At 46.7% G+C, this 26,203-nt stretch overlaps 1 protein-coding gene across 2 annotated transcripts in view; it reads right to left on the reverse strand.

The window, feature by feature from the left end:
* The window catches only part of BCL11B (BAF chromatin remodeling complex subunit BCL11B), a 97,114-nt gene extending 72,524 nt beyond the window's left edge, over window positions 1-24,590 (reverse strand). For both annotated transcript variants that reach the window (XM_032691540.1, XM_032691539.1), the window contains exons 1-2: window positions 23,685-24,590; window positions 9,804-10,169 (exon numbers count right to left, since the gene is read on the reverse strand). In XM_032691540.1, the coding sequence (XP_032547431.1) occupies window positions 9,804-10,169; window positions 23,685-23,742 (424 nt within the window). In that variant the 5' untranslated portion in view covers window positions 23,743-24,590. The remainder of the gene's footprint in view (window positions 1-9,803; window positions 10,170-23,684) is intronic.
* Window positions 24,591-26,203: the final 1,613 nt, after the last annotated feature.

The raw sequence follows: 26,203 nt of genomic DNA on the forward strand, positions 1-26,203 counted from the left end.
CAGTTAAAATGAATTTTTGGGGGAATGCTGTACAAGGAGGGGAGAAAGCACTGCTGAAAAGCAGGGGAGGGGGAAGCAGCGGCAGCCGGCTCGGAAGCACCGTGGTGCTGTGAAGAGCGGGCAGAAGTGAGCAAACCAGCTGAACCGCTTGCAGAATTAATCAGTAACAAAGAGGCTGGAGCTGTTGGCGGGCTTCAGCCCTTGAACCTGGACTCTGCTCTATAAATTTCAACTTGGAATGGCTCTCTACTTGTTGAAAGACAGGTTGGCTCTGGGCCAAGACATGGGGGGGGGGGGGAAATTCCTTCTTGCTCAGGAAACTTCCCTTCAGTTTCTAACTCTTTTTATGAGATAGTAATAGGGCAGTCTAGAAAACGGGAAACAAAAAGTGGGTCTCGAAAGGAAAAAATGAACCAGGAGTTGGTTTAATATAGAAAATAAAACAAGTAGGTGCTAAATTCAAATCTGGATTTTGCCTGCGCACAAGTACATCAGCTCTAATAGAAGACTTCAGAGCACCTCGGCAATAATTCAAAGGAGACCTTTACAATTACATTAGCTGACTACAGGTTTAACTCTGAAAATAATAAATGTCTTAAAAGAGGAAGCGGGCTGTTTAATCCCTGTCTGCAGTCTCGTCTTGTTCTCTCCTCCCTCACCACTCCACCTTGTTTAAATGACCATTACAAAAGGAGTATAGTATGAAAACATGCAGAACCATCATTTATGCAGCAGCATCTCTTTCCTTTCTTATTTTTTCCCGCTTCAAACAGGGGCGTGCAGGAGAACCGACGCACTCCTCAACCTCTGCTCGCTGCCAAGGCAGTTTCAGCCACAAATACTCTGCCGCTACCGTGCTTTCCCAGAGTGAGCAGACAAGGAGTGGGCTGGAGCAGAGTGAGGGGCTGGAGTGCAGAGGGGGGGAGCTGTCAAAGTGGGGAGAAAGAAGGCAAACATCTATTCAGAGGCCAGATGCGCTGAGTAAGGTCAGCTGCAGAGACACAGCCCTTTGCAGCAGCTATGCAATTACATCCAAAGTCTACACAGCACCGAGAGTCCCACAACCTGCATGCAAGGACCAGAGGACCTAGGACAGCTGGAAGAAGGTCTATAATAATTTTAATTGCTCTTCCAAGATGCAAAAGAGTAGGTGAGATTCTCTTCAGCTAGAACAGAGGGGACGATGCTCTATACCGTTTGCAAGAATACATGCAGATAAAATACCCTAATGAGAGAGTGGAGAGAGAAATATAGTAAGTGCCAGCAGTGATCAAAAGGCGAAATAAAATACCAAAATAAGATACAGCCTAATCAGAGCATGGAGGACAGGGATACAAAATCTCTTCACTAAAAGTGGCTGTTAAGGTAAATTAGATTAATCACTCCCAGCTCCCTTCCTCCCCAAACTCCCTTCATTGTAAACAAGGGGCTTACTCCTGTAAGGCTGAACACCATCCAAGGCTGCTGAACATTTAAAACTATATACGTAACATGCCTACTACAGACATACATCCTGTACATCCACTTTCCAAGAAAACTGGAATCTGCTACTTGGTAGGTCTTTTCCATCCGCAGCTTTTACGACCTTGCCGAGGGACCAGTGAGCAGTGTCCCCCTTTTCTCACTCAAGAAATACGCTACCAAATGCCAGAAGAAGGAGCAAGTTTTAGAGCTGTTGGGCTTAACAGTGGTTCGTGCTGACCATGCTTGAATCTTTCTGCAAAGGCATACGTGCAAAGAGAGGAAAAAACAACAACCACTAAGTAACCACTTCACAACTGCCATTAACATTATTAAACTTCTTACAAGTGGTATCTACCCCACCTTCCCCACTACACACAAACATACACACACCCCCAAGCTCTGCAACACGGCAAGCAGGAGCCAAGAGGACTCTCCTCTCCCCGCTGCAGCAACCACATCCATTCCAGTTAAGGGGTTAACGATTCGTTTCCACTACTTCTCTCGAGAAAACCTACAATGAAAACATTGGCTCACGAAAGCGTTCTCACTGCCAGAATGCCACAGCGCGAGTGAAAAGTCCGTTTTGTTTTCATTACATCTCTGGGATTTCCGGCTTAACTCCTGAGCTTAGGCACCAAATCCCTAGATACCCCACCCACCCAGTTTTTCTTCTTTTTTTTTTAATAACATTTCTACTGCACAGCCCACCAATTACCATTTGGAGGGTGGGAGGGAATGGGGAAAAGGAACCATGCTGAAAAGGATGCTCTGACTGGAGTGAGCACACGCATCTCCCAAGACAAGAGCCACCCGGCTACCCAGTTTCTCCTGGCTTCCAGGGCTTTCTGCTGAGAAACATGGTTTTATTTCTATACCTGGCCTCTCTCTTCTATTTCTTACCCTCCAGGCTCCCATCTTCCCACTCGGCCACCGAAGCCAGTGCTGAAAGTCAGCCCCAAATCTATGCCCTTTGAAGTTATGTGACATGACATAGAAATTCAAGCCTTTCTTGTACAAAAAGTATGATTACTTCACAGGGTTGTTTTTTTTTTTTCTCCAGTTATGATAGAAAAATGTTCCAATCTCCAAAAAAACCTAGAAAGGTTCAACCTTTATGTCACAGCCGATTTGGTCACTGTGTGTATAGGCAGCACAGTTCAAACACTGGCTGAGAAAGAAAAACAATCTATGGAAAAGACATGAAGGGAGGTAACCTCATGCTATAGCAACACTTCTGTCTTGCTGAAGCAAAGGAAACATTTCTGTGCCTTTCTGTATTTATCCACCTTTGGAGAGGAACAGCAACTTTTTCTATCTCTATAGGAGATTTTCTCTTTTATAGTGCTTCCACACACCTGGCTTTCCTTCAGCAACATGCCAATGCAAAATTCCCCTGCAAATACCTACAGACTCCTTTCTTGCAGTCAATACTCCACTGAGCACAAGCACACTGCTATTAGTGTTGCCTATAAAAATTTACCAATCTTTCCATGACAATAATAACCAGATATACATTGGATTTTTGGTCTTTCACACATGGCCCAAGTAATTTCACAAAAGGAACTGAATAAAGGCAAAAAGCCACTTTGTTGGGTGACATTTTGAGTGGGTTCTAAGTCCAGAGTTCTTCCATTTAATTAAAAGAGGGTAACAGCAGTGCCAAGCCGGTACAAACAAGTAAGTTTTGCTCTTAAAGAGTGACTCCTTACATGCATTCACCCCAGAGCAAGAATACTCTGGCCAAGTGTACTGACTGACCTTCTTAAATCCCCTCTCATCAGCCTGCAAAATGGCACTTCTGTCAAAAAGGTTTTACCCAGAATTGTCCCTCATAAAACCAAAGATGACTATAACTAAGAGATTAGAGAGAGAGAAAATAACAGCAGCAAGCCCATTTCTCAGTTCGGCACACCATGCATTCAGGGGCAGGTCCCCACTTGTGTCACCTGATAAATCTGGCGTGGTCCTGCCAGTTTCAGGGGAGTTACGCCAGGTGAAACCAGGGCAGAGTGGGGTGAACTGGACCCCCCAGCACTCCTCCAGCACCAGCACCTACCGTTTCACCCTCGTGGGAATCCTGCTAACCACATACAGGGCGCAGAAAATAACTTTGAAAAACAGGATGGTGAGAGGAACAAAACAAAAAGCTAAAGCTAGCAAGGAGAATCGAGTGCATAATATTCCTTGGCCTTTTTTTTAATCTCCTTTTAAAAACTCAGTGTGATTAATCTGACTCTTGACTGGCAGATGCCGGTTAAGTCTTGGTGCCTGGCGGTGCCGGACCCCGGACAGGACACCTGGGGGCGAGCTGAGGTTGCAGCGGCGAGAGGGCGGTCGGTGGCCTCGGGCTGGGGCTGAGCAGAGGGCGCTGGAGTGGGGCCACAGGGTGTGGTGGAGTTCAAGCAAGGGGAAGGAAGGGTTTTGTAACTGGCAGGTTTCTCACCTTTAACTCTTACCCGGATTAGCAGGATCTGTGCTGCCACCTTGGTGAGAAGCACCGTGACCACAGCCCTGCGGCTGCAGCCCTGCACACAGGCTGATGGGCACCCTCTCTTAGGATCCCCCACGGAGGCAATCACGTTTGTTGGAGACCTCCATGTTGGCTTCCACCAGCAGCCTTTAATCCATCAACATAGCAGCAGCCCTTGGTCATGCTTCAAGCCTCAGCAAACCAGGGAAGGGCCACTCCTGTGGGCTGGGGCTTGCCCTGTCCCCAGAGGAGAGCCAGGCTCCCCCGGCATGCCTCCCCACCCCCAGCTCTGGGCACAAGCAGGGCTCTGGGTGAGATCACCTAGCTTGTTTTTCTCTCCACACCCAAGCCAGGGCCTCAGCAAGGTCCCAGGGGCAGGAGGCTTGCTCGTTAACCCTCTCTCAGGGCACCACCAGTTGACACCTTCCTTGTGTCATGTGTCCTCCCCTTACTGCTCAGCAACACCAATTAAAAAAATGTGTTGCTAAATACCTGGCAAAATGTGTTGCTAAATACAGCAAAGGAGGAGGAGGTGGCCAGGTAACTCCTCTGCGCTCAGGAAAACCCCAGCAGATGCGAGGGAAGAAACAAGTCTGGAAAAGCCTCACAAGAAGGATTGCAACTACAAGCTGAGTTTCTCAGGCACTGTTACCACACACTTCTGGAAGCCTCTTCTTCTTCACACAGTGTTTTTCCTGGCCTGGCTTTGACAAGTCACTCCTGCAAGACCCAGTATCCCAGGGATATGCTGGTAGCAGCACCCAGTGCCATGTCAGCCTTGGGAAGGGGATGGCCCCTAAGCCATATGCCAGCTCAGTGCTGTTCAGGACAGCTCTTCCCAACCTGCCCGACACCACCGTCACAGTGCTCGGATTATTTCAGCTTGCATTTTCCTCCCCTCACATGTGAAGGCATCACGATGTCTGTCTGAGTCCTAAAGTTAATATGGGTGCACGGGTCCATAATGGTACATTGTAAGTGAATGTCTCAGGGTAGACAGCAATAATAATTAGCTGTCATGATTTGAAAAAAGGATAATCCATGCCATTGAGTTAACAATCACTCACACAACACACATGGATTTAACTAATCTTAATTTGGAGAAAAATAACAATTCTAAATATATCAAATAGCCTATTTCATGGCAACCTACGGCGGTGTTTATCTCTGGCTTCCAGCACATGCGAGTTATTTAGTTTCTCTCACTGGCAGTTTTACCATTCAAAAGCCTGAAATGAACATTCATGGAGCAGGGGTTGCAGTTAAATCCTGCCTCTGACAGGGAGCCTTTTTTCACGATGCACATCTAGTTCAAGTACAATGTGTGGAGCCCAGCACTGGTGGCCAGGACAGGATGAATGAGGAATTCCAATCAACCCCCTCCCCTTTCTTAACACTATCCTTGCAGAAATTAACTCGCTGTCTTAATGAACTTCTGCTGCTGGTGTCGTTATGTGTCTGTGAGGGTACTCTGGCCCAAAGGTGCAGACCCATTAGTGAATCTGGAGAAGGTCTGTCCCAAGTGGTTCCTGCCCCGCAGAGGTTCCTTCCTCTCTGCCTGGCCTCTACGAAACCATCCAGCATTAAAAGCAAACTGTCTGCCTGGTACTTTTTATTTAACCTGGATCATTTCAGAGAGTCCTGCTAACAAACAGACTGGTAGCCCACGAGCCCAGCAGGGCCATGGAGAGGAGAGAAGATACTATCAGTCAAAGGACAGTGGAAGCGTATTTCCCAGGTCATTCTTCAGCCAGGACAGGTGACCTGGTTATGCCCAAGATCTGATAAGTATGAGAGATAAAAAGAGATATAAAATACAACAGTGGTCTAATTTTTTTCCAAAATACCTGCCAGCGGTGAAGTAAAAGGAGCAGTGACTGATAACTCCTAGCCAACTCATTGGCCGGGCTATGTTTTGCTGTGCAACAATCTGGTACATCTGCTTGATGCTATCACACCCTCTGTGTGAGAGGCAGAACTGATTTTCAAACAGGTCAGCCAATTTAAAAATAACAAAACCAAAACCAAAAACTTTACAGGGCAGACTGCTCCTAAGCAAGTCACATCCTCCTAGTGCCAGCTAACATGCTACCACACATCACATGGACAGTGGTAACTAAATGAAAACACCTTGAAAAGCTTGGATTTGCAAGTTACCAGGCAGGGAAAGATGACAGATTTTATTACCATAAGATCTTTAAAAGCTGATTGCAGAGACAAAGTTGCCTTTGTCTCTAGTGAAATATAGAAACGTCAGCCGGAGATTTGTGTTACAAATTGTGCATACAATTTGTTGCAGGCTCCTGAGCTCTACATGCCTGCCTCAAAGCAGCTCAGGGTCTGTTGTGTGGTCAAGAGGCATTCAGTGATGGGTGCAAGAAGAGCTACCAAGAAAGAAAAAAAAAAAAGACAAAAAGAAACAGAGGAGGAAAGACCTCAGGAGTACCCTGTGCCAGGACGAATGCTCAGCACTGCATCCCGATATCCTCACGCCCAGAGGGAAGAGAGGCACAACGGCAGAGCCAAGCTCAGCTCCCAGTGTACCCTCACAGCATCCAGCCATGGGAAGATGTAAGGTTTGGCGGCTTAATCACACTGCAGAAGGCCACACAAATTATTTTGACCAAATAAGAAGGTCTACAAAAATTACACAAGATCAAGGAGAGGAGCTGAAACCTCTCTGAGGACAGCAGTGGTGGCAGCATATTTCAGGGAGCCGAAGTGGCGAGTGGGTGATTTCTGGTTTCCCTCTTCAAATATAAAGACTCAATTATCTTTGAACAGCTTGCTTTACACATGAATTGACACATTTATTTTACAATAAATAACTGAAAGTTATCTATGTTTCCTTTACTGTTAATCTACACAAAGAAATAATAAACAGAGCTTGTCTACAAAAATGCAACTACTGCAGTCCTCAGAATTCAATTAAGCTAAAATAATTAATGCTTCTACCATATTAAATTACTTTATACATTTGAGCCACTGAAGTTTTTTTTTATTATTCTTTAATCTTTTTCGCCTTTTTATTTAATAAAAAAAAAAGTTAGTTTCAAAGGGGGGGGCTGGCTAGGAGGGGGGAAAAGAGCATGATTTGCTGTTAAAATGTAATGGTCTCCTTTAGCTGACACAGCATGTAGAGTGTTTTGTGCCTTTGATTAAAATAACATTTTAAATGCTTTGAACAAACATATCTCCCCATACTTCTAAGGGATTATTTTACATATTTCTTGGTGGAATAAAGAAATTCATTCTTCCTGTCGCAGTACAGAAAGGCTAAGAATATCTTTCGTCACATATAAAGTAAAAATACTGTAGGCTGTTGCATTATTACAAAAAAAAAAAATAAAAAAATAAAGAGAGGGGGTGGCAGGGTAGGAGAAAGCTGCCTTAGAGATTAAGTTTCCCTTTTATGAAATCGTATTTAGTCTCTTTTTTTAACAAATCTAACAACAATGCTCTACAGCCGCTCACTGGGAAATACCTTTAATGTTAAATGCAGATTCTGATTTTCTTGGCTAATGCAGAAAGCCTTTCTATTGAAATATAAATAAGGGGTTTGGTATATCCCACTAAAGCCTTTCCAGTGAATGACTTCTGTGGGTTTTTCATGGCTACCCTCCATGGCTGTAATGTGAGGCTTTTATCCTACTATTGAAAACTATCCGCTGCTATTAAAAAAAATATGGAAGGACACTGCACCTTTTTATCTCAGAGCTGGGCTCCTAATTGAGAAAGCATTATTACTCCACTATTTAGTGGATGTCCCTATCTCCATGCACTGCTGAGAAAATGCCAATCAAATGATAAACCCTTTTATTTTTCTCAATTCAAAATCTTTTCTACATATTTTCATTTGATATCCAGTTTAGTCTGAAAGAGATTAGGTGCTCCAGATTGGCTTTTAAATTTATTTTTTTTTATACCTTTCTCACATGTGAACATCCCCTTCACCCCCTCCTCCCCTGGCAGCTTTTCTGTGTGGCACAAGTGTCAGTTATGTTGATGCTGACCCCTAGAAGCTGCGATGGGACAGCACCCTGTGCACTGGGTCACTGAGGTACTTCACTATGGACTGAACTCGGGCAGAGATTAGTCAGAGATGAGCTCTGGACTGCAACGGCAGCATAGGTCTCCTGAACCAACCTTACCCTGGCTGTCCCTTACCCTGGGCACCTCTGCAAGGGGCTGAGCACCATCAGTTTACAGGGAGATCAACAGTTATTGAGAGTGCTCAGCATCACTCAGACCTTCAGCAGACTGGAGGAGAATGTGCTGAATACTTCTCTTCTGCTCCTACCAAATGGGAAGGAAATCTAGCCTTCAAATCTGCTACTCCACAACGTAGTCATCTCTACCAAGAAATGCATTCACAATCGAAAAAGAATGAGGAAAGCTGTAAAAGGAGGGGAAAGGCTGAAAAAGGATGAGGAAAAGACAGGGTCAGGTCTTACAGTAGAGTTGCTTACAACCCTATCACACAGGCTGCCACACATAATGCCCCCAAAGCTACCAGCTGTCCCATGCCAAGACGATGGCTGCACCCAAAAAAGATTCTTAGAAGAAAACAATGTAATTAATGGGTGGCATATAACCTCTCCTAAAAGACAGGATGTCTGAAGACCGCAGCATTTCAAAGCTGGCATCCTCACTTATATGATGCCCAAGCTTGTCGGAGATACTGGGAGCTGATTCAGAGACCTCCAACATTAAAAGTGGGAATCTCTTCAGCTTCAATTGTAAAGATAGGGGCCTCTCACCAGTCTTCTGGGGATCCCCTCGTGGGAACATATCTACTACAGGCAGGATCCTGGACTGTCAGATCTAATCCCACAGGACAATTCCTAGAGAAATAAGGACAGTGGCAGAAAGACAAATTGCCACTGATCTTCGGTATGGGATGCAGTTGGTTTGAACAAAAAAGGCCCATTTAAGGGGAGATCCTGCTGTGTAACATAAAACTCCCATTCACTAGCAGGGAGGAGAGCCTTCCTTTCACCACTGTGGAGGGGACAAACGCCCTGCACGATGGAAGCAGCCCCATGCCAGGCACTCTGCAGGAACCACTGCATGTCAGCAATCCCAGGTGGATACCATCACCCTCCTGCCCACCTCTGAGCAAGGGAGGTCCACTGAATGAATGTTAACTGCACTATGTACGAGAGCTTTAGAAAAAGAAATGCCTGCAATTTTCTCACCTAGGCCAGCCTGTGCTCTTGTATCCTCATTCAGAAGACCCATTTGGGGTGTGCATGTGAATGCAGGTGTTGCCTACCCAACCTGAACCATCTACAGAGACCCAGGACAAGCAGCACTGGCATAAGGGCAGACCAGGAAGCTGATATCTACCCCAGGAAAACAAAAAGCAAGGATTTAATGAACCCCTGCTTCAGCCCTCACAACAAAATCTGCTTCCCACTAACAGTCAGTGGGAAGACGATTTTTCCACTGACTTCACTAGGGTCAGAATTTAATCCTTCTCAGTGAGTCGGCATGTGACAAAAGGTGTTTGGAAGAGGACTGAACTGAGCACCTCACCAAAGTCCCCTATCCCTCCGCCACTTCTACCTGCTTAGGGATGCTAATGAAATATTTTCTGACTCCAGCTTTCTGCTTTTTCCCACGTGTACAGGGTGCTCCTTGGCTCTCCCAGGGAACTGAGAAGCCCCTTTCTCCAGCAGCTGGCCACGCACAGAGAGCTACACTGAATTAAACATGGGATGGACAGCCCTGCATAGCCATGAGGATTCTCCAGAATGGATGGTTCCTATAAAGACCTGTTACTGAAGTCTGTGTTTCATGGCACTTTCTAGAGGACTCTAGTTAAAAGATTATCTAGGCAGTTGATTGAGTGTAAAACGTGCTGTACCTGCAATGTTCTCCTGCTTGGGGCAAATTCCTTTTGTAGGCGTGAGAAGACGGTCTTCTTCATCGGGTGTGACTTGGATCCCGATTTCCACTGGCTCTGACACTTTCCTGAGCTCGGCGCGAGAGGAGGGGGGAGGGCTGCTCTTATCCATGCTCTTTTCATAGCAGACACCACCAGTGCCATTGCACTGTTTTCTCTTGTGCTCTATAAAAACCAAGATGTCTCCCAGCGGGAAGTTCATCTGACACTGTCCACAGGTTAACAAGTCGGGGTCTGTCCCGCCTGCAGCGATGCTGATGCCGCTTGGGTCTGCTATTGCCAGGCTCTCATCCTCGTCGGCCAGTGCCGGTTCCACATGGTCAGCCTCTGCTTTGCATGGACAAGGGGAAAGAGGGAGGAAAGGGATGAGGGGAGAAGAGAAAGAGATTGCTTTGAGTGTTCACAGACTCCGGAGGATGCATCGCCAGAGGCCCAGCCTTCCCCCACCCCCTGAAGAAGTCAAGCCTGATTAGATCTTTCTTTTATTTTTCAACTTTTCCGCTCTCCCAGAATGATTTCAATATATTTTGCAACCAAGCCTGCCTGAAACAAAATGGAAAGGCTGACCTGGCATAGCTTTCCTGACAGCTCCTTCCCACTGCTGCCAGCATTGCAAGGATATCAGCAAAGAGCCATTTTGAAAGCGTTTGAGCCCCGAGTCGTATTCTGAAATAGTTACTCTCTTTTTATCCCACCTTCTCATTCCCACCGCGTCTCCCAGCCATCTGGCCAAGGCCCCATCCAGCAAAGCTTATGCACCCAAACCTCTTTTCCTTTTTCAGAGACAGGGGGAAAGCTTGTATGCTCCAAACTAGCAGAACTAGGATCCCCGCGACATACAAAATTAATGCCACCTTTCCCATTACAAAGTTACCGGCAAGATTAAATGACCACCCATTAGCACAAATTACAGCAAACTATTTGTAAGAGTAAGGTAAGCAGGATATGGTCACATGAGCAGTTAAGGGATTTCAAAAGTCTGTACAGTGGGAAAGGGAATGAGGTGCTTATTTAACATACTGGAATATTGGCTGAGCCTGAAATCTTCCACTTTATTTTTCTGATGTCAAATAACCCTGCCATTGCTATATATGTTAATAAAAGCTTTTCTTGTTTAAATTTTGCCCAGAGAACTGGTGAATTTCATACCTTTACCCCCAAAGACTGGGAAAGAATTTCTGAGTGACCTGCATCAGTTTCTAGGAAATATGCAACTTCTCATTTCACAATTATTAAAAACCACCACGTTTTTAATGAGTATTTATAAGATAATTCTTACATTATAAAATAATTGTGGATCACAATCCATTTCTGAGGCAAAACGTGTTTTTTTCTCTTGTTCTACTATGTAACTGCCAAATCATACAAACCTTGGACTTCGCTCAGGCAAAATTTCCACTGACTTTTGCCTAAGGCTGGTTTGACTCTGCAAGGACTATAGGATTTGGGCTGAACAAAACAGAGGAACTAACAGTATGTAAATCAGTGACTGAGACCTCTAATCGAATCAGGGTTAAAGGAATAGGAGGAGAAATGTTCTCTATTAGTCCAAGCGGTTTCCTTATGGATTTCCTGGGGAAAGTAAGTCACACAAATATCTCAAAGAAGTAAGACTGTGATAAACAGATGTTATAATCCATATCTGGACTCTTCTCCAGTCCTAAAACAAAAGGATTTCTGTCTCACTCTTAAGCAATTGCAAAAAAAAAGAAACACATAGGAAAGAGACAAATGGTAGAAGGTGAAATGGATTACCTGGCAACACAAATGGTTGCACCTTGAAAAAAGGTAGTTAGAAAAAGAATCACTCAATTTTTGCCTTCCAGAATAAATAACTGATCAGCATATCTACCAGTGGTATTACAAGTTGCATCAGAGCTCCCTAACAGGAAAGGAGAGAGCAGCAGCAGCAGCACCAGCAACGGCAGAAAGGGACAGGGACCCAGAGAAGTGCCCATCCTGCTGGAAAAGACGATGGGCACGGGAAGGCTTCTGTTTCAAAACTCATTCATTCTGAAAAGCATTAATTACCTTTTTCCCCTTAATCTAAGTTTAAAAGGAGTTTGAAGACAACCCTACGCAATTAATTCACCAATTTATATCATGAAAAGATGCCTTCTTGCCTTAGTGAAAATGTAACCATAACCCTGTGCTGAAAAGGGACCGCTGGGAAGGGAGCGGGTGCCTGCAAACAGTGTGTCACGATGCAAAAGGTAATTATTTAGTGCTGTGGTTCCCTTTAATGATCTAACATTGAGCAATATTGTTTATATTGAAGAGAGCTTGCACCTTTAATTACCAATTACATATACATCATTTTAGACCCAAAAGAAAAGGACTGTGAAAAGGTTCCTTTAGAAACGTGCACGCTATTTGTAGCCAGAATTCCTATTAAGGGGAAGCAGTGTGTCAAAATATTAAAAAAAAAAACCATACAGAGAAGCACACACAGGCACACAGATACACACACGGGAGATGGGACAAAGAGCTGAAAAAGACAACACAAAAACAGGAACTGAACCAAGGGTCGTAAGAAAAAAAGGTGGCAGAGGAGAAAAATGTTTATTACTAGTTTCACTAACATTCCTGTAAAGGCTTCAGATTAAAGTCTGTGTCTTAAATTACAAAGACTGAATTTTGGTATTTATATATTTTATATATGTAACAAAAAAAAAGAAAAGCACAGAACTCAACTTTATTATCTTTTTGATGTGAGGATTTTATTTTTTTTTTGCCTGCAATTTAAATTGTGCTCTTCAGAAAACGTAGCAAAATTGCTGCGTTTGATAAGGGTCCTGACCAGGCGTCTGTGGAAACATGAAGGAGGTTTGAACAGCTAAACTGTTATAAATTCTTTCTTTTCAGTTATACATTTCATTTGAATATTAGTTAAATCCACATATGCCTACACTCACTCACTCTCTTTCCAAGGACTCTGCAATGGCACTTTTTTAAAATAACATCTGGTATTCCTTCATATTTTGGCAGTCGTCACATCACCGAAAATCAGCTTTTCGTTTTCTTGGTACGCTGAGCCCTCATGATCAGTAGTAATTGGGTTTCAAACTATCAAAAGATTTTTTTTTTACTCAACTCTATTTCTGATTTGAGCTTAATAAATCATCAAGCATGAGACCAGCTATTCACCCAACAATGCAGAGGCTATATTACATCCCCTTATTCAGGACATGGAAAACAGACATAAAAGAATGAAAAACAAAATACTGAATAGATCTTCAAATGCATTTTATCCATGTCAATTTGCATTTATTTTTTTTTACTTGGAATAAAAAAAAAAAAGGCTTCCTATTGACAACTCAATTAAGCCATTAAAAACCTACATTCAAGTAACATTACAGGAGAGATTTAAAACCCACAAAGGAAAAGAGAAAAAAGCCTGCAAGTCCAGCCCATAACGCATCGGGTCATGTCTGGTTAATACAACAGCCAAGATCTTAGGCTGTTTAAGGAGTCCTTTAATACCAAAGGGGCAATTTAGGCCAGTCTCAATCTAAAGTTCTGACTCTACTTGTGTCTGTGGGTTTCAAATGAGTCGCTTCACATTATTTGAATTTAACTCTGTGGTTTTATTGCTGTTGTTGTTGGTAGCTGGGTTTAGAGGGAGGAGGGTGTTTCTTCACAAGTATTTATTTAAAATTAATTTATATTTTTTTAAAGAAGAAATCAAGCCACACACAAGAAAAAAAAAAAAAGAGAATGAAAAACACCTCATCTCCCTTACGTGGGAAAAGAGAAAAAAATGCAAACGAGATATTTCTAGACAGGACTCGTGCCCTGGTTCTTCCAGATGTGTTAAGGTGTGCCCAGCATTTTCCCTGAATCCGGAGATTCCTCTGAAGGGGATTGCCTTGGCATTGCCTGCCTAGGGAGCACAGTGAGTCGGCAACAGGCAATCTATGGGGACGTGAGTGACAATGTTGTTATATGATGGTTTTATGAAATTAATGCAATTGGACAATCTAAATCATTTGCTTTACTTAAAAAATCATTACACTTGCTGACTGGACTCCAAGCTCTCTGGCTGTCTACCACACCAAAATGCAGAGGACAAACCCCTTAATTCCATAAAGGCACTGTCACAAAGCCACCAGCACTCCTACTCCAGTGTGGTGACATCATTAGAGCATATGTGCCCCATGCAAACAATGTTCTCATGCCCAGTATTAAAGTGAATGCACATGCTAACTACTTTCTGCCTGTCAGTTGTCTCAAAATCATATCCATTAATAGTGGAAAAGACTGTGTTCCTAAAAATCGTTTCCAAGGCCTCGAAGGACAGAACTGTGAATGCATGTTCACAGGGTTTGGGTCCAGGCAGCAATCATTTATTTTCTTGCCTTTTTATTGCACTGCAGAGCCTGGGTAAGAAGGGCTCTAAAGTCGCCAACCTATTCTCCTTATTTTTCCTGTCCTGCAGTATCAAAAGGAGGCAGAGCAAAGGGGAAGAGGGAACATTCTGGTGTCGGGCCAAAGCGTTGCATGTGAAGCCTGCCCTCCGTGGCTGGTTTCTGCACAAATCAATAACGGGGTGATGAAGGTGAGCACTGCCAGTGTCTTCACCACAGATGTGCTGCTGTATGCCCTTCCTGCCCTACCACAGCCACTGCCCAACCTTATACCCACCTGGGGGACAAAGCACAGCCTACCCCAAGGGCCACCCTTCTCTGGGACAAGCTGAGGTTGCCCAGGGTCCACCATGGGGACACAGCTCCTTGTGCCCAGACACAGGAAGCTGCCCACCAGTGTGCTGCAGTGCATCAAGTGCACTGTTCTCCTCACACAGTCACTGCTGCCTTGGAGGCACAGCCAGGGAGAGCTCAGCCTAGCTGGGTAGCGAGCACAAAGAACTGACTTGCTCTTCAGGGTGTTGGCCCAAAGCAGGCCTGAAAATGATGTCCCTTCAATCAACACCCACATGTCACATTTACTGTAGCATCAACATGCTTAACGGAAATAGCTCGAATCACACGCTCTCTGGTTGGGTTATCACCGAGATCGGTGTCAGGATCCTTGCTGCACAAAGACTAACACTACTCAAAGCGGACGACATGGCTCCTTGCCGTCGAAGTTTATCAATAACCTGCTTCCAGAGCATTCCAGCAGCTCCTGCAGCTGCAAGGTGCAGAGGCAGAGTTGAGATTATGCCTACATATTGCCTCAGCATCACACTCAGCGACACTAGGCACAGCTTATCTGCCACCAATTTTTAATTTTTCAGAGGACTGCAAAATAATTGTTAGGAGTATCTTATTTTATTTTATTTTTTTCCTAAATAAAAATCTGAGGCTGAGTTGGCCAAAAGAGGTAACTTCATGGAGAAGCCCCAGAAACACAGGGCACCGCACTCTTCCTCACTTTCCCAGCGGCTCTCCAGCGTCTGCAAAGTGCACAAAGGCAGAGCTGGAGCAGCGGCGAGAGAGTCTCTGCCACACCGTGCGTGTGTGGCCCCGGTGCAGCCGCTGAGCCGCCACCGTCCAGTCCCCCACGGCCGTCCGGTCATCCCCCGCCACGTGTCGGACGGGCGGCAGCACAGCGCGGCAGGTGCCGGTGGCCCCGCAGCAGGCAGGGTGGAGCCTGCCGCCCCCGCTGGGCACCCACAGCAAGGGGACAAGGACACGGCGGTGCAGGGAGGGTGGGGGGGAAATGACAGGTTCACTCCAATGCTTCAGCACCTGCACAGCGCGGAGAGCTGGAGGACTATTCCTGCGACACTGGTAGTTCGGACCCCTTTAGCAGAAGTACACTGAATCTTTCAGAAAGCAATTTAACCCTCTGTACACACCTGAGACAGAACAAGTCAAGCACTGCCACAAAGAACCATCAGGATTTAGGGAAAAGAAGGAGGAAAATGACACAATAACCATGCCGTACTCAAACAGGACAAAAGACAAGAATATCCAAGAATCTGCACGAATATCCAACACTTGTCAGATGTTACTTCTTCAGAAACTATGCAGTGTTACAGAAGGGAGTGGTGTGTCTCCTCTTAAGTAAACTATATGTTCATAAAAAAATATTTACGGCTTTTGAGAGCAGAAAATGTATAGACTATTGACTGCAGAAGCTGTAAATCTCTGAAGATAAAATGGGATGTGATGATGTGATATAAAAGCATTCTTTGTTCCCCAGTGAATACATTTCTTTTATTTAAAACTAAATGACAAGCAAGGGGAAAAAGGAGCTCTTGGTGCCACAAAAGGAGAAGGAGCGGTATTTGGGTACAGGGTTTCAACTGGCATAGAAAAAGATATTAGAAGCAGAGATTTAAAACGTATGATCAAAATTAAGTAATTAGTTCTGAACATGTATTAAACATACAAAAGCTCTGTTCTCTTCTTAAATATCAGACTCAAAAGAAACTGCGTTTTACAATTGTGTACGGCACACTGTTGTTCAAACGCAATTTTCTTAAGTCTTTTTTTTTTTACTTTCATTGAAGCATATTCATTATAACATTCAGTGAATTTATGGCTTCTTCCAGTGGCTTAGTAAAAGGGGTCATAAAAAAGTTAAGTAAACCAGTGTGTTTTTTTCCTCTCCCTTAAGTTTGGATTCCTTTTTTGTACTGTGCTGTCTAGTGCTTAGCCTTTGGAAAGTACCTTGGGCATATCCAGCACACACACAAATTATCAGCAACTCCAGGAAAAAACAAAACAGAATTTCTTGCACTGAGGCAACTACACAAAAGACTTGCATATGTCAAAAATACAGAACTAAGTCCCTGTGAATGCTGCACCATTAATCAAATCCCCGATCTGGTGTCACTTTTGCCAGTAAAATGATTATATTCTTCTAACCCCCTTCTACTGGCGCGTGCCTACAACGCATGAAGTGTGTCCCTCTACTTTAATTTGTTTTCAAATAACCTGCTTTAGGCATTTTTTATATATCACTTGAAAAAAAAAAAAAGAAGAAAAAAACTGCTACTTAAAGCTCCAGCAAGGGTCTACAGCACCAAGCAAGTAACATCTCTTTGGGAAGGAGGGCAGACAACGAACAAATTTAACTGATGTTCAGGAGCTGAACACACAACTGCTTCTGAGGCTGTAACTGTGGGTGCCGAGGAATGGTGTGCAGCCTGCCCATGTACATTTTAAGAAAGTAAATACAGAGGAAGGTGCTGTAGTAAAAGCAGCTGAATGAATCAATGCATGCAGTTATTGATGCCTTTTCCCTCCCTCATTAAGAGGATACATATATATATAAAGCCATCTACAGCCAATGCTCGTGCTTTATCAAGTGTTTTTTTGTAGTAACACTAACTTTAAAGCTTGTGGGTAATCCTTGGCCCCCCTTTATTTTTCCACATGCTTTCTCTGGATGCTACCGAGGGGAGACCAAATTCAATCTACAACTGCACCTCAACCCTGGAGAAACCAAACAGCAAATGAAGAGTAGGAAATGCTCTAGTAAGGAGGTGGAGAGCCATTTTGGGGTAGCAGGTCTCTACAGGGAGAATTTTCCACCAGGCTTTGACCTGGGGGAGTGGGAAGGGTGGGAGGCAGAGGAGGGAATAAGAGGAAGGGGAGCGTGTGTGCATGTGCACTTGGCGGGCAGAGGTGACCGGGAGGAGGAGAGGGGGAATAGCTGTTTCTCTTGATAAAAGTTAACAGTCGTGGAATGAAAGGAAAGCTACAATGAGTGAAGTCTGAGGTTTTGGGAGGGGAAAAGGGAAGGTTTTCCCCATGGCTGTGCAATGCTAGCATCAGCAATGGCCCAGGCACTGTACGCTTCAGCTTACCGGTCTGTCAAATGAGCTGGCTGCTGTCTATATGCTTCCAACTAGCTCAATTCAAACATTAAATGAAGTAGAGAAATCATCAGATAAATTGCTGGTCTCCTCTACCCAAGAGTGAAAGGTTCTTGTACAGCTGATGACAGCCCTGATCCTTTGTCTGACCTAATTTACTTCTCTTGAAGGTTAGAATAAAGCACGCTTTCCTGTCACAGGATAGCCTAACCTCCATCCGCATATTGCACCCAAAAAATAAGAAGATGCTTCTGCTATGTTAACAGTGCCATAACTTGATGGACTTCTCAGGATGGGTGAAATAGGCATCTACTGACCAAAGCTTCCCGTGTGTACGCCACTAAATTATACGTTTGGGCAAGAAAGAGTCCCGCTAAAGTCCGTCCACAACGCACAAGCCGACTGCAGCAGAGAACTGCACAAGCCTGTTGGAGAAGCACACAGCACAAGCCCTGTGAGCTGTTCAGCAGCAACTTCTACATAACAGATGTGATTTTGTGTTTATTTCTCTAGAAAAAAGAGAAAGCTTATTTTCATTTGCAGGAACTGCGGATTTTTTGCTCTAAGGACCTGAGGATCAAAGTATGGTTAAACTCTCTCATATCAAATCCTCTCGGCAGGGGTACATGTGGCTTTCTGACATGTAATCAACGCCAATTTCTGTTCGTGTGTGTCTGCTTTATTGCTGCACACACCTTCTTCTAGAGCTCCAGCTTCCTCACTCTGTGTTTTCACATCCACTGGAGCAAACATATGGATCTCTGTGGGTTCTCCCCGCCACGCAGAGGCTCACTCGTATACAGGTACCATTACCCCGATCACTATCTGACAACAACAAACGGAGAATTTAAACATTGTCTGTTGGCAATAAAAAGCACCGTTAAAAACTAATTTTAATTAAAAACTCCTGTCCACCCGGGTCAATTAATCAGCCGCGATTTAGCTAAAACTAGATTCGTCTCGCTGTCAGCCCTTCTCGGCTAGCTCTGTATAGATCTTCGCATGGAAATCAATATTACAACTTTACGCTGAGCACATTTTGCAGCACAGTGAGCGCCGGGCGCGGCGGTGCGGGCTCCGGCGGCGCATCCCGCGCGTCCCGCGGCGGGGCCGGCGCGGCCATCGCACGGGCTGGGAGCTCCCCCTAGTCGCCAACCCCCGCCACTGGCGGACGGAGCACACGGCAGGCTCCCAACAGCCAGCGAAGTTTATTTTGGAAAGTATTTTGCAACAACAAACAACACAGAGCGCAAAGAGATCCAGGTAGAAATTGTGGAAGAGGAGCTAATATCGTGTGCGAGGCATTTTTGAAGCGGAGAGATGTGCTCGCAGCAAGCTCAGCCCTAGGAAGAGCCGCTGAAGTCAACCAGAGTCCTTAACCGATATCAATAATTTGTACTACTTCTACAAGCGCACACTCCACTAAGTCATAACTACTGACACATATGCCACAAGACAACCCTTTGTTCTGCACAAAAACATACACTTTGCACAAGACAAGGGCTCCCACCATTCCTATTAAAGGCAGCCAGGTAGTAAAATTTTGAAGAGTTTTATTTCTCAGTATTTAAATAAGCCTGACAAAATATGCTCTGCATCTGCCGGCCAGCAAAAAATGCAAAATGGTTTCTCACCCACTGTACGCCTATTTAAGCCACTGAACACATCAACTAAAAAGGACAGAACCACTTAGATCCACAATCTGGTTACTCTGCACCAGTTCTAAGAAATATTTTAAAATATGAGAAACTATGAAAATGTGCCAGTAGTGTTTTTATTTATCTTGTAAGTCCAATACAAATATATTCAAATGAAAGGCAACCTGGAAGTCGACAGCACACAACCTTTATTTTTTTTTCCTGTCCTATTTAAAGCAAACACATGTAATGTCTTTTAAAAGCACAATAAGTTTTTCTGTGCACAACTATGCACATACTATGAAAAAGTCAGCCATCCTTAAAATAATAGTAATTTCCTCCTTAATTCTTCAGTCACAGCATACCTTCTTTGTATTAGAGTTGATTACATTGGTGTGGGTTTTCTTCTGCAGGGAATGTGCGTTAATTGCACTAAATCTAAATGCATTTTAAGAGAAGCTCCTTGAAGCAATTTGCAAAACTTTGACATGCAAAAAATCGTAGAGGTTTTTGTTATTATTTTTAATGACTACGTACACATACAAAGTGATACAGGAAATTATTGCTCTTCCTAGGAAACCTGTTGACCAGGTACTGAAGAGCTGCCTCGGGAAACCTGGTTCTCTGCCTGGAATTGTATGATTTTACTGTATCTTTCCCTCACAATCTTTGCTACTGTTCTGCAGAAATGTTCTTGCTTTGCCGCCTCCTGCAAAACTGCTACCAGTAAGCTTTTCACATGCTCTCGCCTTTCATATTTCCTTCAAATGAAAAATGCAGGGCTAGTTTGGAAACAGATTTCTTGAGTTTAAAAGGGAAGATCTTAAGCTGGAAAATCACCAGTTTGAATCAAACCAAAATAACGTTTCTTTGCACAGAGCAGCTCAACACCTCAACCTCCTCTACTCTACATAGTCAGTTCTTTTGTATTGTCATTCTTTTGCATTTAAGTGAGCTTGGCTACCAAGTTTGCTCTGTCCACCACCAGTGAAGAAAGGTTCAGAGCTGCACTTTTCTCTCCATGTGTTTCCCCTCCTTTTTCGTCCTGCACATACATCCACTACAACACTGCCTGGGTGAGCCTGGCAAGGACAGACAGGCCACTCCGTTTTGCAGTCTTAAAGACCACTGTGCTAATGAGATGCTGCAACTCTGGAGCACAACTACACTGCAGTTTCTCTGCTTTTTGAGTTTGTTTGTCTTACACTAAGAATCTAAACGCTTCTTCAAACACAAAGTGCATGAAACCAAATAAACTCCAGCTGAGCAGTGTCAGAAAACCCTTCTCTCTCTCTCTCTCTGCTCATCTGTCTCCACATCTCCCTTTCCTTGCCTGGCACACACCTCCAGTCCATCCTAAAATGCAACTCTCCTGAAAGATGCCAAAAAGGGAGAGAGGGAGAAAAAAGCCCAAGCTAAACACAACAGAAATTAAAGATTTCTGAAGACAGTATCAGTTCATCCCAGCTTTGGGGGCTTGACTTGGCATTGGCTTTATTTTGGTTTAAGTGTTTCGGTTTCCCATTCTGTTGCCCGCTACTTTCCAAACTCCCCTTTAGAGAGGACACTGCCCGGCTGCTTTTCCCCATGAATGACACTTTTCGAGGAGTGCAGAGCCTGCAACCCCCTCTCCTTCAAGCCTGCAGCTGAGGCTCAGACCTATGCGCTGAAATGCCTGCGCTCCTGCTCCCCCAGCCCCAACTCCAGCCCGACGCAGCTTCCCTCCACCCCCCGCCTCCCACCACCTCCTCCCCTGGATACCTTCATTTTTTTCTGCCACTGTTCAGTATGCAGCCTGATTTCTCCGTCAGCTTCCTCAGGATGGAGATATAGATAAATACAAGAGGGGAGGGAGGGAAGCTCGTACCGCTCTGCTCTCCATTCCTCCCCCAGCCTTCCCGCTAAACCCATTGTACACGCAGCTCCTCGGTACCTTCGAATGCTGTCCTGCCTCATTATTTACCTTCAAGTAAAGCGATCAGAAAAGGAGATCAAATTGAAATAACAAACCTACCTGGCTCTCTTCTCCACCCCACCTCTCCCCCCACACACACACACCCAGCAGCAACAGCAGGGAGAAAAGAAATGTTTCACCCCTTGAAACAAATTCAGACGTGTGCTACAAAACAGATTTTCCGCACACCCCCTTTCAACACCCCACATCTCCTCACAAGTGTGCCACAAAACTAGTGGGAGAAATTGCACAGGGCGATTTAGGGGGCTGTTGATGCTATTTCTTTTAAAAAGAAAATTAAAAAACAAAAAGGGAAAAAAATAAGAAGCCACCAACAAAAAGGGTAACATATTTTCCAGAGTGGATGGTTAAAATCAAAAATGCAATTAACGAAGGGGAGGGTGTTGAGGAAGGGGGAAATCCACCTTTTATGGTGATGCAAATCTGGCTCCAAAATAACAATGAATAAAGGAAAAAAAAAAAAAAAAAAAAAAAACCAAAACCCAGAAAAAGCTGAATACCAGATGCATTTTCATCAAGGTTCCACCAGCTGATGTGCTGGGAGGCGGGGGGGAGGATAGTTTTTAAAAAATGAAGACGCACACACACACAAAAAAAGAAATTATATATGTATGTATATTAAAAAAAAAAAAAAAAAAAAAAGAAGAAGAAGAAGAAGGAAATACAGAAACAGCGAAAGAAATTAAAATTTCGAAACTCAAACCGTCCCCTAACAATCCTGTGCTACGAAAAAAAATCCCACAGGAGGTGGAAAAATTATATACACATATATATCTCGATTCCCAAGGAAATCTTACTAACAGAAATTTATCACCGATAACAAAGAAAAAGAGGAGCTTGCAAGCACCAAATGCTCCTGGCAGATGGCTCCTATTCTTGGCTTTCAGGGGAGGGGAGAGAAGCCGGGGGAATATTTTATTTATTTATTTAAATTTTTTAAAATCTCAACATAAATATTCGGATCCACCGCGGCTCAGGCTCAGCCCCGGGCTGGCTCAGTACGAGCCGCCGCCCCCCGCAGCACAGCAACTTGCGGACTCGTCTTGCGGGGCGCGGGGGGGGGATTTGGGGGGTGGTCCGGCCGAGCTTCTCGGCGGAGCGCTGGGCCACGGCGCGCCGGGCATTCATTTTCTTACCACCCCCATCCCAGCCCGGTCCTATGCTATAGGAGGGAAAAGGGGACCCGCCTGACCTCCCCCTTCCCCGTGGTCCGGTGGCGTCGGAGCAGCAGGGAGCGCTGGGGGCCCCGCGCCCCGGGATGTGCCCCCACATATTCCCTCCCCCCCTTCGCGGCACAAGCCCCGCGGGGACAGGAGCGGCGGAGCGGGGCGCCCGCGCGGGGACCTGCCCCCTACTCTGCCTGCAGGCGCTCGCCCCTCTCCCGGAGCTTTAGGGGTGGGAGCGTGGAGGAGGGGGATGCTGGAGCTACGGGATGTGTGTGGGGGGAGCGCCTCCTTCCCTCCCCCCCGCATTATTTTTTCCTTTCCTATTTTTCTTTGAGGGGGTGTGGGGGGGGGCATATATGTGTATTTTCATTGGAGCTTCAGCAAAGTGCAGCCTCCGCTCCTGCCCCGCAGCCCAGCCGGTGCCGCTGTACGGCCCGCATTTCGTGCACTCCATCCCCGTCCCCCACCTCGGCTTTCCCCGAGTCCCCCCGTCACCGACAGACACCCCCGCCCGCACGTCGACAGCCCCTGCCCTGCCTCTAGCCCCAGCCGAGCTGGTTCTGCCTTCCCCCGCGCTTCGGAGGAGAGTTCTCTTCCCCCGCCGGCGATGCACCTGGGGCAGGCAGGGCGCAGCTACCCATCTACCTGCCCTGCGCCCGAGCGCCGGGAGCTCGGCCCCGCCGCCGGCCCACCGCCTCCATGTGCTTCCCTCTAAGTTCCCCCGGCCGCCGCGCTTCTCCCCCGCCACTGCCCACCTTGATCCGCCCCCCCCCTCCGCGGCCAGGCTGTCACGCTGAGGCAAGGCGCTCGGCCAACTTTTCCCACCGCTCCGTGCTGCCCCCGGAGCAAGGAACGAGGAACGGGGCCGTGGGCGAGCCGCTGAGCCCCGGCGGGTCGGCCCAGCCCGGCCCGGAGCAGCGTGCCCCGCTCCGCCGCCCCCCGCACACGCACCCGCTCCCCGGGAGAGCCCCGCGCCCCCCACGCCGCGCTCTCCCCGCCGGCAGCTCCTTCCCCGCTCCACGCCGCCTGCCCTCCCGCCTGCCTGCCCGCCTCACCTCCGCACCGCTGCAAAAACGCACAGCAAACTTCGGGCTTCTCCCCCCCTCCACCCCCAGCCCATCCCCCCCAGCCACACACCCCCCTCCCCTCTTTAATTCCCTTCTCCTCTCCCTCTCTCTGAAGTCATTTACCAGCTTTGGTTGCTCATGGAGTTCCCCCCCCCCAACCGCTTCCTCCCCTTCCCTAATTTTGCTTCTCGATTTCGGCTCCGTCTGGTTCCAAGTTCAAACTTACGTGTGATAATCTCTCTTTGTGACAAGTGCTGCGGGTTTCCCTGCTTGCGACGGGACATTGCCCTGGCATTTACACTGGCATCGCCTGGAGAGCTTCACTGGTTTGGGGAGATGTGTTGGGGGGTCGATCCTCCTCCTCTTTTTTTTTCCTCCTTATTCTTATTCTTCTTCTTCTTTATCAAGTTCTTCTTAAAAAAAATCAAAAACAAAACAAAAAAAGCCTCCTTTTTGTTGCTGCTGTGGTGCACTGGATGGGATTCCCTCTCAATTAAAAATCATCATCATCATCAGGAAAAGCTCTTTCTCGCTCTTTTTTCTCTCTCTCTTTCACACACTCTGTCCTTTCTCCACTGCTTCTGCCACTTGGACTTCCAGATCTCTTCTTGAACTTAGGAGGATATGCACCGCCAGTGACACTTTTCTCTTTCCCTCTTTCCAGAGTGCTTGGCAAATTGGCAAGTGCGCTTTTCCACCAGGAGGGTTAAAAAAAATTAAAAGAAAAAAAAAGCAGTAATAAAAAAAATTAAAAAAAAAAAAAAGGAAGAAGAAGAAAAAGTACTAGAATTGGGATAGCCCACACACAAAAAAAAATTGCCAAAAAAAAAATGTTTTTCAGAGATTGACCCTTGCTGGGTAGATATATAGAGAGAATTTTTTTGAAAAGGGGTAGCCGAAACTGTGTCTCCTCTTTCCCAGTTAAAGTGGCACTGCTTTGCCCTGGTGCTTTTGGATTGCCAGTGCTCCTGCACCACTTTGCACTCTTCCCCCCTCGCCTGGCACTGGGACTGGAAGGAAGGAAGCCCCCAGTGCAGCTGGGCTGGTGCTGGCTATTACTATTATATATTGCAATGTGAAGATGGCGGAGTCCTGGTTCTCTGGGAGCGCTCTGTCTCTCTATGGCTGGGGCTGCCTCTGTACAATGGGATAAAATTCAAGTTCAAGTGCGGACGTGACGTTTAATCTGCACTAGAGACAAAAAGACCCAGAGAGTAGGAGCACTGGGGGCGACTAGCGGTGGCTTTTTAACATTGTACCCTGCAAGAGAACAAGAAACGCCACTCGCACACACCGCACACACCGCACACGCACACACACCGCACACACACCAACTACGGCACACGCAGGGCTCGCCGCCGCTCCGGGCTTTGTGCAGCGCCGCTTTCAGAGCGCGGAGTGCCCGCGGCTAGGAAAAGAGCGCGGGGAAGGAACAAATCTGCATCCTCGCGCACGGCCAAACTTCCCCGAGCCCGGCGTCGGCCGCAGCGGGGGCGGCTCGGGCGGGGGCAGCCACCGGGGTTCGCGGAGGGCGCGGGCGGGGGGCGGCGGCGCTGCCGCCGGTGCCGGTGCCGCCGCCTCGCCGTTACCCATCGCGGCCGCCGCTCTCCGCCGCCTGGGCTCGGCTCCGGATCGTGCTCCCGCCGTCCCCGTGCCCGGGGAGCGGAGGCTCCCCAGGGGTCGCGGGCTGCTCTTCCTTCCCTCCAGGCGCCGCCGCAGCTCCTCGGCGGCGAGCGCGTTCCCCCTGCATTTCTTTCGAACAGTTTTACAACAACACAAATATCTGTGTGGGTTGGGGAGAGGGATTTTTTCCCCCTCCTCTCTCCCTACCCGAAGCGCGATGGTAGCGGGACACGCGCGCACACCCGATCCGCACACGCACACACGCTCCGACCTTCTTCTCCCACCCCCCTACCCCCCTTCCCTTAAAATCCTGGCAGAGAGTATTTTTTCTCGGAGGAATTAAGTCTCAGCCACGAATGGAGAGACGCCGAGTTCCCAGAAACCGCATCCCAGTGCACTTGTCCTCCTATTTCACACGCAGGTAAATGCCCACAACTGCGTGCGCTTCTAACTTGGAAGATTCTTGTAAACCAACTTTTCCCCCTGTATCTCGGCTCTCTCAGCCCATCTCCTGCGATTGTTTCTCTCTCTCCCCCCTCCTCCTCCTCTCCCGACAAGTAAATAGTTCGGTGTATAACAGCTTTTCAGCACCAGATTTGGCCAGGGCGAGGGGAAGGGGGAGAGGAGAGGCCTGGGGGCTCGGAGGCAGATGGAGCAGAAACCCAAGAAACACCCTGTACCCGGAACCCGCTTGGAGACCCGCGCTGCACTCGTGTCATTTACTTTCCACGTTAAATGAATATATATATATATATATATATATATATATATATATATATATATATATATAAAATCGCATAAGAGCCTTGAGGGGACCAGAATTCATCTCATTGCCCTTAATCAGCTTTGAGAAGAATTTGGCTAAACAGCATCGCTCTCGCCTCCTCCGGCAAATCTGCCTCTCCCTCCCCACGCCCGCCCGCCCGCTCACAGCCCGTGTTCCGGCGCTGCCAGACCCCGGCCCCCCGGCCCCCGGCCCGGGAGCCGCCCAGGGCAGCCGGGACCTCCTGCCCCGGCCGGGCGGTGGGCGCCGGGCCAGCCTGGCACTGCCCTGAGCTGCCCGGGCTCGGCCCTCCGCCTCTGCCAGCGCTCGGCAAACACGTACAGGACCTTTAGCGGCTC

This window comes from Chiroxiphia lanceolata, chromosome 6 (genome assembly GCF_009829145.1).
Source record: "Chiroxiphia lanceolata isolate bChiLan1 chromosome 6, bChiLan1.pri, whole genome shotgun sequence".
Lineage (NCBI taxonomy): Eukaryota > Metazoa > Chordata > Aves > Passeriformes > Pipridae > Chiroxiphia > Chiroxiphia lanceolata.